General features: G+C 48.1%; 2 protein-coding genes across 3 annotated transcripts; one reads left to right on the plus strand and one right to left on the minus strand.

Annotated features, from left to right (window-relative positions):
- Window positions 1–2,005: 2,005 nt before the first annotated feature.
- Window positions 2,006–5,537, plus strand: pex11b (peroxisomal biogenesis factor 11 beta). The gene is made up of 4 exons (XM_071499756.1): window positions 2,006–2,372; window positions 2,545–2,660; window positions 2,746–2,947; window positions 3,787–5,537. Exons 1-4 carry the CDS (start codon window positions 2,317–2,319, stop codon window positions 4,190–4,192), a joined length of 780 nt encoding a protein of 259 aa, XP_071355857.1. The 5' UTR covers window positions 2,006–2,316; the 3' UTR covers window positions 4,193–5,537.
- On the minus strand, window positions 5,455–9,872 carry ilf2 (interleukin enhancer binding factor 2). 2 transcript variants are annotated; one of them, XM_071499754.1, is made up of 15 exons: window positions 9,713–9,872; window positions 9,203–9,262; window positions 8,533–8,575; window positions 8,016–8,120; window positions 7,833–7,910; window positions 7,416–7,518; window positions 7,260–7,325; window positions 6,967–7,083; window positions 6,713–6,791; window positions 6,543–6,630; window positions 6,395–6,456; window positions 6,206–6,320; window positions 6,007–6,097; window positions 5,692–5,880; window positions 5,455–5,610 (listed from the first exon to the last, which is right to left on the minus strand). In XM_071499754.1, the coding sequence occupies exons 1-14, from the start codon at window positions 9,715–9,717 to the stop codon at window positions 5,729–5,731; spliced, it is 1,164 nt and encodes a 387-aa protein (XP_071355855.1). In that variant the 5' UTR covers window positions 9,718–9,872; the 3' UTR covers window positions 5,455–5,610; window positions 5,692–5,728. The 2 variants fall into 2 exon arrangements, with proteins under 2 accessions (XP_071355855.1, XP_071355856.1); XM_071499755.1 differs by lacking the exons at window positions 9,203–9,262; window positions 9,713–9,872 and adding an exon at window positions 8,834–8,918.
- Between the last annotated feature and the right edge of the window lie 4,152 nt (window positions 9,873–14,024).

The following is a 14,024-nucleotide window of genomic DNA, read 5'->3' on the forward strand; positions in this document are numbered from 1 at the left end:
CCTGTGTGACTCCCCCGTGGCTACCGTGGAGCATTTTCGCTTCTTGGGAACCACCATCACACAGGATCTCAAATGGGAGCTAAACATCAGCTCCCTCATCAAAAAAGCTCAGCAGAGGATGTATTTCCTGAGGCAATTGAAGAAGTTCAACCTGCCAAGGACTATGATGGTGAACTTCTACACTTCCATCATTGAGTCCATCCTCACCTCCTCCATCACCATCTGGTACGCTGCTGCCACGGAGAGGGACAATAACAGACTGCAGCGTATCATCCACTCTGCTGAGAAGGTGATTGGCTGCAATCTTCCATCCCTCCAGGACCTGTACACCTCAAGGACTCTGAGGCGTGCAGGGAAGATTGTAGCTGACTCCTCCCACCCTGGACACAAACTCTTTGTGACACTCCCCTTTGGCAGGAGGCTGCGGTCCTTCAGGACCAAAACCTCTCGCCACAAAAATAGCTTCTTCCCATCTGCTATTTGCCTTATCAACAAGAGCCCCACTGTTGCTGATCAATTGCACCAATCACCAGAAAAAATTCCTTGTATGTGAAAACATACTTGGCAATAAAACTGATTCTGATTCTGATTCTGATTCTGATAAAATGAGGTGTTACATGAATATATCATAATATTGTAGTAGCAGTAGCAGGGCTGATGGATGTCAGCTTTAAAGACATAAACCCACCTGTACTCAGGTGAACAGAGGAGAGTGACACGGTCACCACCACTTTATCTGTTTAACCTGCACTGTGGGACATTCATATGCTGCTGGGCCACTAGATACCCCCCAGCTACCTCCCTCTGTGAACTGGAACTGAAATAATGGTACCAGGTCCAGGTCTGTGTGTGGGCTGGTCAGCTGGTGGAGTTTGGTCCAAGGTCCTGGTCTACCAAGGTCATGGTCTACCAAACAGGAAATAAAAGAATGTATAACTGATGCGGGTTAACATGCAGTCGTCTCGTTCTACAGGTACAGAGGGTTCAGGTTTTTCCTGTAGGGCACAGTGATGCACCTACAAGACTCTGCAGCATTCAATAAAAACTGAGCCTAGAGAGATGAGCACACCTTTAATCATCACAGGTCAGAGTCCAGGTTGGTCTTTATGTCAAAATCAGAGGGGAAAGCAATTTTTTTACTCTTAAATCCAGACAAAACTGAAGTCATTGTACTTGGCCCCAAATACCTGAGAAATACATTATCTGATAGTATACTGACTCTGGATGACATCACCTTGGCCTCCAAGGTTTCTGACCTACAGTCACACTTCACATATAAAGCAAGTCTCAAGGACAGCCTTCTTCCACCTGACCATTATTGTGAAAATCAGAAACTTCCTGTCTCTAAGGGAAGCTCATGCATCTGTTACCTCTAGACTGGACTACTGTAATTCTTTATTGTCAGGATGTCACAGTAACTCAGTGAAAAGCCTCCTGCTGATCCAAAATCTTGCAGCACAAGTACTGACAGGAACTAGAAAACGAGATCACATCTCTCCTGTGTTAGCTTCTCTGTACTGGCTCCTATAAAATTCAGAACAGAATTTAAAATCCTCCTCCTCACCTACAAAGCCATTAATGGTCAGGCACCATCATATCTTATCTCTTAGCATATAGTTCCCTATTGTCCTAACAGAACACTCCCCTCCTTAAACGGAGGTCTACTGTGGTTCTAGAGTTTCTGAGAGCAGAATGGGGGGCAGAGCCTTCAGCTGTCAGGCTCCTCTCCTGTGGAACCAGCTCCCAGTCTGGGTCCAGGATCAGACCCCCCCCTCTACCTTTAAGATCAGGCTTCAAACTGTCCTCTTTGATAAAGCTTATAGTTAGACCTGAACCATCCCCTAGTTAAGCTGTTATAGAACTAGACTGCAGGGGGATTCCCATGATGCATTGAGCTCTCTCTCTCTCTCTCTCTCTCTGAATTGAAGGGAGGGGGTTATTACAGAGAGACACTATGGGAAAAGGCGGGAAGAACAGACTGATCTCTACACCTCAGAGTGGAACCTGTCAACGACCGGAACACGGGCGAGGGGAGTTTCACACACGATCAGCAGGTGGCGACGTGCACCCGACACGCCGCTCTGTAATCCGCCATCATACCCAGAAGAAGAGGGGAGAGGAGGCGGAAATCCTGTCCGACAATGTTGGACCTGTGGTGGGATTGAAAGTGTCCTCAGAACCGTTGTAGACGACATCACCTCCAGCGCAGCAGCGTCTGGCTGCTAACCAGCACTAACTGACAGGTTAAAAGCTAGTTAACCACTGGTTAACGTCAACGACCGAGCAGCTGTCACAGGCCGAGAACCAGGAGCCAGTATGGACTCGTGGGTCCGCTTTACCGCCCAGAGCCAGGCCAAGGAGCGAGTCATTAGGTAACGTCCCGGACTGATCCGGCTCTGTGGGACTGGGTCTGTCTTCTGCAGGTTCCAGAAGTGAACAGGTTCCAGATGTGAACAGGTTCCACAGGTTTGTTATGTCTGTGTGTCTAGCTCACTTTTCTTCCTCCTCTGATCTAAACACTGTGTTGTTGTTGTGCGCTCACAGGGCGGCTCAGTACGCCTGCACTCTGCTTGGCTACACCCTGCAGAGGGGCGGGGCAGCGGCCGACCTCCTCCGAACCATCAGTCAGCTGGAAGCTCACTTGAGCCTGACCAGGAAGTGTGAGTGAAGCAGCCACTTTGACTTGTTCTGCAGACACCAAAACTGTGGGAGTGTGTCTGATTGTGTGTGTGTGTGTGTCCACAGTGCTGCGTCTGGGAAACTCGGTGGAGGCGCTTGAGGCTGCCAAGAGGGCCATCCACCTGTCTGACAGCGTGCTTAGGCTCTGCCTGACCATCAGCCACCTCAACAGAGCCATGTACTTCGCCTGTGATAATGTCCTGTGGGCGGGAAAAACAGGACTCATCTCAAGACTGGACCAGAACAAGTGGAGTCAGAGGTCCTTCAGGTGAGGGGGTCCATCTGCAGCACCTTTCCACAGGGACTTTGTCACCTGACACTGAGCGCTTGAGGTTCACTGACTTCCACTGACCTCCACTGATCTCCAGTGGACTAGTGACCTCCAATGAACTATAGTGACCCACACTGACCTCTAGTGACCCCCACTGACCTCTATGAACTCTAGTGACCTCCACTGATCTCCAGCAAACCCTAGTGACCTCAAGTGAACTTTTTTGACCTCCACTGACCTCCAGCAAACCCTAGTGACCTCCAGTGAACTTAAGTGACCTCCACTGATCTCCAGTGAACTCTAGTGACCTGCACTGATCTCCAGTGAACTCTAGTGACCTCTAGCGATTTCTAGTGAACTCTAGTGACGTCCACTCACCTTCAGTGAACCCTAGTCATCCCCAGTGAACTCTAGTGACCTCCAGTGACATTCACTGACCACCTGTGACCGCTAGTGAACTCTAGTGACCTCCACTGATCTCCAGTGAACTCTAGTGACCTCCAGTGAACTCTAGTGACCTCCTTGGACCTCCAGTGAACTCTAGTGACCTCCACTGATCTTCAGTGAACTCTAGTGACCTCCTCTGACCTCCAGCGAACTTGTGTGACCTCAGGCTGTTTGTTTTGGACAACAGGGTTAACCCTGAGCTGGAAAACTGACAGACTGATGTGTGTGTTAACATTGTCAGCAGCAGTTGTCAGCTGGTGGTTCTGGTCTGACAGGAGTCCAGAGGACCCTGATGATACCCCCAGGGGCCCCTGGTGATGGAGTCAGACAGAGGAGCCATGTTCACCTGAGTGTCTCATCTGATCCACCTGTGTGTTCCACTTCTGCAGGTACTACCTCTTCGCTCTGATCCTGAACCTGACCCGAGACATGTACGAGCTCCACCTCCTCATGGAGTGTGAAGCACGTTACAGAGCAGCCAAATCCCCACCCTCACCTTACCCCGGCACCGCCCTGTCTGATGACGAGCTGTCCTCCCCTGCCACCCCAGCTGCTGCAGCCATGCCAGTCATGGCGGTGCGGCTCCGCAGGCAGCTTGAGTTGCTGGTGATGGTGCTGTACAGCAACCCACCACTGCTCTTGGACCTGCTGAAGAACAGCTGTGACATCTTCATCCCTCTGGACCGGTTACAGATTTACCCCACAGGACCTGGGTTTGTGGGGGCCTGTGGCCTGGCCTCCTCGGTCCTGTCCATCCTCACCATGGTCCACCCCTGGCTCAAACTCAAGCCATGAACCCAGAGTGGAGCCACGAGGAGGACTGAGACCACAATCTAACAGGGTTAACTCACTGACCACTCTGGGATGGCAGCAGGGGATCCAGATCCTTCAGACTAGTTCTAAATAATGACAGGGTGCATACATGAGGACTGCTGACCCCTGAGGACCCTCTTTCACTCTGCATCACTCACTGCTGAACACCTCCAGCTCCACTCTGAGTCCTCATGGCCCCCCCACCCCACCCCCAAAACAAAGTTAGACTTCATCCTCAGTCCAGGTCCATGTCTCTGAGCTCTGGGTCTACTACACCATGCAGGGTGCTGATCCTGGTTTTTAACAGGTTCTTCAGACCCTGACCATCAGTTACTTTATACCTAATTATTAGCTCATGCAGTGGTGGCTGGCATCATCTGTTGTCATGGAAACCCAGTTTTGCATGTTGTAGTGATCCCTTGGGATGCTCCAATAATATCTGCATCCAGAATAAAGTCACTTTGTCTCAGAGCTTTTCAATTTCAATTCAATTTTATTTGTATAGTGCTAAATCATAATATACATTATCTCAAGGCACTTTACAGGGTAAGGTCAAGACCTTACTTTGTTACAGGGAAAAACCCAACAGTTCCCACAAAGAGCAAGTGCTTGGCGACAGGGGGGAGGAAAAACTCCCTTTTAACAGGAAGAAACCTCCAACAGAACCGGGCTCAGGGTGGGCGGCCGTCTGCCTCGACCGGTTGGGTTTAGGAGGAGAAAAAAAGGGGGGGGGGGGGGGGGGGGGGGGTAGAAGAGAAAAGAGAGAGAGAGACCAGGAACAGCTGTGTAGGTAATGGTGTTATCAATAATAATGACAGATAATAGTGGTTAGTAGTAATGATGAGTAGTGGTGGATCTGGATCCTGCTGCTCCAGAGGCACAGATACCTGACCTAAACTGTCCCTCTGGACCCAGCTGACATCAGGATCCATGTGGTCTCCACAGGTCCAGCCGTCCCCCTTCCTGCTGCTCGTCTCCAAGACAACACCTCCACAGTCTGACATGAATGTTTAGATTTCAGGTAGATAATATCTGATGAGTGAGATCCAGATTCTCACAGTCTGTCCCCTTGCTGACTGGACCATCTGAAACGCACTTGATTGTCTGAATCTTGTCTGGACTGGACCATCTGAAACCAGTTATAAGACATTTTCAGACCCACGAGCAAAACATGTCAGTCACACCTGTTCTCCACCTGTGTTGTTACATAGACTGTGTGTGCGTGCGTCTCACTCATTACAGGCTCAAGTTAAAAAAAACTTTATTGTAACTGTTACAAAGACAAAATACAAACAGAACAAGACAAAGTAAAAATGTGACAACAAAACAGAGTCCAGTCCTTTTTCTGACTTGACAGGGACCAGGTCTCTGTCCGGGAGGTCTCTGTCCAGGAGACTCCACTGTGGAGAGAGGGCAGAGTTGTGTGTTAGGACTCTACATGAAGCTCACATTCACACACAAGCGGACACACAAATATTTACATTGCTGAACGTCAGCTCTTCCTCCTCCTCCTCTTCATCACTCCTGGGTCTCCATGCTCTCATCCTCTCCATCTCCTCCCTCCTCCAGAGCTTCATCCTCCTCCTCCTTCCTCTCTGGAGGTTTCTCGTAAGCCTTCTCTGACGGGGTCACGATCACGCCGTCCCACGTGGACATCTCTGTGGCCAGGTCTGGAACGATAGATGAGGGACACTCAGTGTGTCATTGTGTGTTAGTGTTGTCATTGCTACCAGCTGTTAGTGTGTGGGTTTGGAGATGTTTGTGGTCAGTGTGGCGCTCTTTGGATGACATCTTACAGCTGGCGTCTCCCTCCAGTCCGAGGATCTTCCTGTACCCTCCATGAGACAGTACCCTGACGAGTGTCTGTGCGGTGAAACACACCATGTCCTGCACACGCACACACACACACACACATATAAACAAACATCAGCACACACACATTTGCTCTGATCTTGCAGAGGACAGAACCAGGGCCAGGACCAGACCCAGACCCACCTGCTGCTCCAGGGTCATGACTGTGTGCACTCTGAAGTTCCCACTCTCACAAGGGTCGGTTATGCCCACAGAGCCCGGAAGGAAGAGACCAGCAGCCAGCATCTGAAGGCAGCGCCTGCAACACAGAGTGCAGCACTCAGACCAGGTCCCATCAGAGGACAGAGAACTAACCTGAGTGCGGGAACCGACCTGTAGGCCACATTCAGGGACAGCGGCTGCCTGGACGGGTTGTTCATCACTGCAGAGTGGCCCTGCAACACAAAGCACACCACTCACTGACCCACAACACACAGTCACATGCTGCAGCTCTTTACTCTGCTTGTGTGTCAGGACTCACCAGCAGGTCCAGGATCCAGGGAGTGAGGGGCTCAAAACCAGGGAAGCGCAGCCTCAGGTCCTTCAGGAGGCGGATCAGCACCTTGACCCTGAAGATCAGATAAAGACACGTGAGTGTTGGAGGTGTGAGTGAAGATCAGCTGTGTGACAGGAAACAGAAGATGTCCTCACGTCGACTGAGAGGCGTTCTCCTCAAACCAGCGGGCATGGCGGATGGCAGCAAGGGCGCTCTGCAGCACCTTGATGTCCACTGAGGAAGACAGAAACAACATGAGCCCCAGTCTCTCCTGAACCCTCACACCCCCAAGAGCCCAGACCCCACACCACCAAGAGCCCGAGGTGGGCTCTGTTTCTGATGTTTTATAAAGTTTCATCTAAACATCTGGAAAGTCACACAAACAGGAGGACGGTGTGTGTGTTCCTACGGTGCAGCTCAGGGTCCAGCTTGCGCAGGTTGGGGGGGACAGTGGTGATGAGGATCTTGACGGTGGCATCAGCTGAACTGATCTCAAAGCCTGTCTCATTGGTCAACATGGACAGCACTGAAACCAGAGCGCACATAGTCAGCTGCTGAGGCATCACACCAGTGTGTGACATCATAGACTAACAGGACACAGTCATAACCCTCCACCTTAACTACAGAGCTACGTCTAAGGATCAGTGAACACACTGACAGGTGGAGCTGTGTGCAGCAGGTGGAGGTGTGAGCAGCAGGTACCTTCAGTGGGGTCCTGAGTACGAAGGGTCTCCACGACTTTGTTGCCCAGAGCAGCGACGGCCTCCACTGTAGAGGGAAATCATCAGTGTGAATGAGAGAGGAAACAGTGTGACTGCAGAGTGTTACAGGTGACATCCCTTCCTGTTGGTCACTCACATGTTGGGAGGATCTTCAGGATCACAACCAGGTCAGCAACGTTGTGTCCTGTTGTCATGGTACCCTTCTTGTAAGAGCCCACCTGACGCACCTCTTCAATTTGCTGTGAGGACACACAGGTAGATCATTCAGCTGTCTGCAGTGACATTATCCACAGGTAATCAACAGGATATTGACAGACTATCGACAGGTTATTGACAGATGTGACCAATCAGATTAAAGTCTGATTATCTACAGTTTGACCCTGTGCTGTTTCATTCTGAATGATTCACATGTTTATTAAAATAAAGCTGATCTCAGTCCACTGACACTCATCACCTGGGACCTGACTGATCATCTATAAGAAACTATTAAAATCTTTATTAGTCACATCCGTCAAACACAGCTGCAGTGAGCAGTGCCATGGTTAAAACTCACCACTTCAAAGTTGCCGGGGGCAACAATCAGGTTGTCAATGACATTATTGATCTTTGTGACCAGGGACAAGATGGAGGACTAAAAGCAGAAGAGAGCAGTAAACAAGGTTTCTGTCAGTGAGTGTATACAACAACAGGGCTACATGAGAGACTGGTCCGGTATCAGTGCAGGTCTGGGACTGACCTGCTCTGCAGGGGTGGGGCTCAGGTCCTGGTTCCTCTTCAGCAGACACTCACTGAAGGCTGTCTCGTCAGGTGCAGGCTTCACTCTGGGGAAGGCCATCTCACACTGGTGACAAACAACAGTCTGCTTCAGTACCCACAACAATGACATCGCATGCTATGCTATGCTTACATTAGGACAACATGGTGTCAATATAACTCACAGGAAACTCAGGTGACAACCTGTGAGAATGTCTTACCTGGCTGCAATGGTGGTCAGTTGTACTTCAGGAGCCGATTCACAAAACATCCTCAGGTCACTCAGGTCACACACACACTCACTCACACACACACACACACACACACTTTGTCTGGGCAAGCCCCTGAACTGACCGGTTTCAATGTAACTGAGATCCTTTGTGAATACGGCGCCTGGACACTGACATCACTTTTGGTTGTGGTTACAGGTGCAAACCCATCAACCACATCCAGAAGTGATGGAGGCTGCAGCCAGAGGCAGTGAAACACTTTTTACTCACCACATAAAAATCAAACGGGATGTGTGGGACAAAGGGACGGTACCTGAGGAGCAAAGAGCAGAGAAGAGTTTGTGATAATGACATCAAAACAAGATCTCATGTCCCCTGCAGACAACAGGTGCAGGTACAGGTACATGCTCTTCACACTCTTAATTAAATAATGGAGATGACAGCAAAGACGTGAGTCTCAGCTTTAATGTGAGCAGGTTCACATTAGTGTTAATATACAACAGAGCTCTGTAAACATTAGGCTCCAACAGTCACTGCACACAGGGCTGCTACATGTTCATGTGTTGTTCACCGTTAGTTTATGTTGTTCACTGTTTGTATTAGTTCTTTCTGAGTCTGATGTTTGATTTGAACACTACCTGAAGCTCTTCACCTGGGTCTGCAGGGTTCTATACACTGCTGTCACATGATTGGTTGAGTGGATAATTGCATGAATAAACAGGTGTACAAGTGTTCCTAATAAAGTGCTCAGGTGTGTGTCTTCAGCCCTGACTCCATCTGTTAGCAGTGATTCATTAAATTGAAAACAGCTGTGGGAGCAGAAACCAGGACTCTGGAGTCTTAGTGGACTACGATGACCCTCATACACTAACTCGGCTTTGAGTCATGATGCTTTCATGGTGTTGATACAAACAAGCAGCAGCTCGGAGGCTGAACTCACCCCTGGACCAGTCCTCCACGGGACCCGAAGCGGCCTCCCCGGCCCCTGCCGCGGTCCCCTCTGGACACAAACACAGAAACACGTGTGGACTCAGTTTGGGAGCTTTTAACCATTCGATCTCACTGCACAGCGAACGTGAATGCTACGAGGCTAAACTAACATAACTTTACTGAGCTGCTCGGCTCCCGTACAGACCTTGTAGGTCCATTCATTCTCTGGGCTAGGCGGTGCTAGCTAAAATTAGCCTGTCGGATAGTGATGAAATGAGCTACATGAGGGTAGCAGGCCTTCGGTACTTCAGACATGACACCATGAACACACTTCACATCTGGACAAAGGATGAAATATGAAGTCTCTACCCAGCTAACGCGTCAGCCTGTGGGCAGCGTTCAAACAATACACGCCGCTAGCTTCCTAGCACAGGAGCTAACATCAGCTAGCGTCAACACATCTCAGACGCAACTGTAAAACACCACGAGTGTAAGGTTCACCGTGTTGAGGGATAATTACCTCATTGCGTACGACGTTTTGACAATTTACTGGGAAGATGTAAAGAGAACTGTTGACCGTCCCTCTGCGGACCTGCTGTTGCTGCTGCTACTTCTTCTTCTGTGGTGCTGCCTGTGGCTGACACCCGGATTATCAGAAGCCCTACCGCCACCCTCTGCCCCGCACCATGTACTGCAGACCCTCTGGATTTTTATGGCAGTTGACATTCATTATGTTGTATTACTACCTCCCTCTGGTTTTACTCATCCGTTACAATCTTTCAAAAACCTAAATATATATTTCTCTCCTTTCACTAGGTCATGACATCTTTGACCCTGGTCTCCACGTGTCCTGGTTTCTTCCTGTCATCATCGCCCCTCTCTCCTCTTCATACTTCCTACTTAAAACCAGGACAAACTCCACTGTCTCCTTTACTTGACACAAAATGATCAGTTTAATGTTCCTCTATGACAAGAAGTGACTCTGCTGTGATCAATCCTTAATCCACTCATAACTGCTTTCTGTTGGTTCTTCTATTTCTCTCCACTGATACTTCATTTAGACTCTCATGTAAGTGCATGTCTTTTCTCACATTGTCCCAGTGCTGCTGCCACTATTTCATTATTTCCCTCCAGACTATGCTCTTCCCCTCTGACTCTGAAAGTTTAAAATTAATTTCCACATTTCATCTCCTAACCACCTCCTTCGCTAACCTGTGTGTTTCCTCAGTGCGCTGGCATCCACATGAACATGATACTTTTCACAGGCTAAACTTGAATTAATTAACAGTAATTCTCAATTAATTCTGGCTGATGCTTGCCAGTACTGACAATGAGTCACTGGAGATGAGTATTTTACTTGCTATCACATCTACCACCCACTCCAATGCTAACAGAACGGCAGCTAACTCAACAGCATACACACAGAAATAATCTGATGTCCCCCTACTGACCCCAGTCTGGTGACAGGAAATCAATGCTGCCTCTGTTAGTGGACACTCATCGGTAAAAAGCTGCAAATAGTCAATGTAATTCAGTTTAACTATCATATTCCTGAACTTTCTGCTGTTTCATTCCTGTGCTTGATATTAAGTCACTTCATATCCACACGAGCACTCTGGTCTCACAGGCTACAACACAGCTGGACAAAATTCCACCTTATAAACTATTCTGCTAAGTTATCACCTTCCCATCCAAAACTTGACTATTGTCCAGAGGCTTTAAGTTTTCAGGCTGTCCATCCATCTCGCTCTCCTGACAGCAATATCCCCTTGAAGGAATGTCTTGGCACAAATATAAACTTGGGCTCAAAGATGAACTGGTTTTGATGGTCCAAGGTCAAAGGTCAAGGTCATTGTGACCTCACAAAACACCCTTAAGCCATAACTCAAGAATTCATATTTTTATTTTGAAACAATTTAAAACTAAATCTAATAAGATAAAATTACGACATTTTATATCAAAATGTTCTGCAGAAACACCTCTGGCCATTATTTAACACTGTAACTCAGGAAGGGGAGATTGTTATTACATTTTCTATAACTTGACTGTTATAGGAGTCAAGGAAAGGAGGAAACAATCATGAGGAGTTATGAATAATGACCTGACTTCTCTGGAGATCTGGCACTGCACTGTAACAGTTGAAATTATGAAATGAGCAGCCTTATGACATGCTGTGTTGCCTAGATACGAGAGGGCAGCTCCGCCAACAAATCAGAGTTCAGATGCAGTTCCTGTGAGAGCTGAAGATGGGAACATGGTGATGGAGACAAGGCCAGCCAGTAGGAAGCAGGGAAACTTCCAGGGAGAAAGACATTTCACAGAGGCAACCCTCTGATTCCACCTCCCTCACTCTCGTCCACCCCGCATGAGTTACAATAAAGTACAATAAAACTGATTCTGATTCTGATTCTGATTCTGATTCTGATGAGCAGCTTGTACTCAGTCATGTAGAAGATGAGACTTCACAGTCACCATGAAACACCCCTTTTAAAGTGAAATTGAACTTTCAAGGTGCGGTTGACACAGGTGCCTCACTTTCAGCTGTGAGGGAAGGCTTAGTCCCTGAAAACGTCCAAGCCCCACCAGTTTGGCTGGCAAATGGCACATCCTGTGACCCACTGTGGATCACCTCGCTAACGATTGGTTTTATGGGCAAGTGTGTCCACCAGCAGTTTGATATTTTCCCATTATGTTTTTTGAAGTTCCGCTATCTTGCTATTCATGACAAAGCCTAGAGAGTGATGAGAAAGCTGAGCTGTTGAGGTTACTTTCTTCCCTGTGCACGCAGTGATCAGGAGCCTGGATCTCCATGCCCTGCCCTCAGTGATGTTGGCAGACCGCTCCCACGTGTGGCAGCTGCAACTGGAGGATGTCGTGACTGGCAAGCTGCTCCGTCAGTTGGAGGACAGCCAATAAAAAGAGTATGACAGCCATGGTTCCCCATAGAGTGCAGTTCAGGATGGTCTCCTCTACTTTCAAAAGCAAAGTGTGACTTACCCCCACTGAAGCAAATTAAGCTTTATGCTCCTACTGCCATCTGGGGTTGTTTGCTTGTGTATTATTATGATCATCCCACAGCAGGACACCTAGGTATTGCAAAGATACTAGCACGCCTACAGCTCAGGTTCTTTTGGCCGAACATCATTTCTAATGTCAGGGAGTATGTGATCTGAGGGATGCAACAGCTCAGGCTGCAGCTTAAAAGTTCATCCATGGCATCTTTGCCCGACATGGTGCTTTATGATAACTGCTTGATCATAACACAGACGAATGCAACTGAGCGTGTTAAAACCACTCTGAAAATGGCCATCCGCGCATATGAAGGACACAAACATGTCCTGGGACAAATTCATCCCCCATATCTGTTTCACATTGCGCACCACACCTCATGAGAGTACAGGTCTTAGTCCCTCTTTGAATGTTGTACAGATGAGAATTGGAGACTCCACTTGACCTCGTCACTCAGCCCACACTGGGTGGAAAGGATGATCCAGGAGTCCCCTACCCTGAAAACCTGAGAGCCTCACTGCAAGAAGTGCATGATCATGCCTGAGCAGTGCTTAATGCAAGTCAGATCAGCGGAAATGCTACTACAACCTCAGGTGTTGTCAAGTCTCCTTTAGGATTGAAGACCTTGTCAGAGTTAAGTCACATCCCAGGGGAGATGCACAAACCAACTTTATAACCAAGCTGGCCCCACTGTACACTGGCCCATATCACATTCTCCTGGTGGATGTCTGATGTGAACTACAGTCTCACCAAAGTCAACACTGGTGAAGATGCTGGAGTTTTTACATGTGGTGACCCTACAACCATTCTATATGTGCGTCACAGCTTCATCTAGCAAGTGAAGCATAAGACATATGACCTCTGAAGGACAGAGCCCTGATTTACTAGAGAACGAGTCCTCTGACATGGAGTGTCATCGACACAATAGTTGTTGATTTGGGTCATGTTGGGGTAAAGATGCTTGTGTGTTCATGAAATTGAGTTAATGATGAAAAGCACAAAACTTTGCACACACGTTACTGTGTAATTGATGTTGCCATCGGGCACAGGCATGACAGGGTGGCTCCACAGCACCCCCTAATTATTTTTAGAATTTTGAGGTGCTAGTTGTGCTCGAAAACTCACAAAACATTGCACATGCATCATCCCAGAGTACGTTTCACCTACATGTATGAAAGTTGGTAGGCATTAAAAACAGCCACTTGGTGCCATGACCTAAAGTCAACCGGAAGTCAGTTATTTTGAATTTATTTTGAAATTCTAGTGTATTTTTTGTCATTCACAGGTATTGTATTTTGAATTAACAGCTGTTTATTTACCAGACTTGCCAAAAGCTTCAGCCATCGTTGTGTTTATAAGACAGGAGGTTATAATACATCCTCTGAGCAGCTACGTCCTCAGGACAGACTAGACACTACAGTGACTCAGTATCAGAAAGTGATGAGACAGTCTGACTGGGCTAGCTGGTTAGCATGCTAACTTCAGAAGGAGAAGTGACAAAAATCAAAGCAAAGCTAAAGTGCTGCTTTCCACCTCTGGAGGCCGCTTTTGGTGAGTAAAGGAATGAAGTTTGAGGCTGAATTCACATTGTCCGATGGGTGAGCTTATCCAGGCTGCCAGCCTAGGAAGACATATTACTGTCCAACAGCAGAATCTTCATAGGTGAAACCACTGTCAGAGTGACAAAGGGAGATGAGCAGTGGACACACTGGGGTTTTATGAGGCAGGTGTCAGCAGACTGAGGCAGAGCCTTGAAGGAGTTCAGCTCCCTCTCACGTCCTCAAGAAAACGAATGTACGTATGTAGTTTTGTTTGGTCTATGC

The sequence above is a fragment of the Trachinotus anak genome, unplaced genomic scaffold (genome assembly GCF_046630095.1).
Source record: "Trachinotus anak isolate AG129_WGS33_773 ecotype Australia unplaced genomic scaffold, CSIRO_AGI_Tana_v1 ptg000016l, whole genome shotgun sequence".
Taxonomy (NCBI): Eukaryota; Metazoa; Chordata; class Actinopteri; order Carangiformes; family Carangidae; genus Trachinotus; species Trachinotus anak.

What these genes read in the sequence shown, in the direction of transcription:
- ilf2 (XM_071499754.1), bottom strand. An exon ending in GCTGGACCCTGAGCTGCACC is followed by an intron (nt 6,792 to 6,966) that starts GTAGGAACACAC and finishes TGTCTTCCTCAG; the next exon opens with TGGACATCAAGGTGCTGCAG. An exon ending in CCTGGATCCTGGACCTGCTG is followed by an intron (nt 6,457 to 6,542) that starts GTGAGTCCTGAC and finishes TTTGTGTTGCAG; the next exon opens with GGCCACTCTGCAGTGATGAA.
- pex11b (XM_071499756.1), top strand. Translation starts at nt 2,317, where the DNA reads ATGGACTCGTGGGTCCGCTTTACCGCCCAGAGCCAGGCCAAGGAGCGA. An exon ending in GCCAAGGAGCGAGTCATTAG is followed by an intron (nt 2,373 to 2,544) that starts GTAACGTCCCGG and finishes GTGCGCTCACAG; the next exon opens with GGCGGCTCAGTACGCCTGCA. An exon ending in CTTGAGCCTGACCAGGAAGT is followed by an intron (nt 2,661 to 2,745) that starts GTGAGTGAAGCA and finishes GTGTGTCCACAG; the next exon opens with TGCTGCGTCTGGGAAACTCG.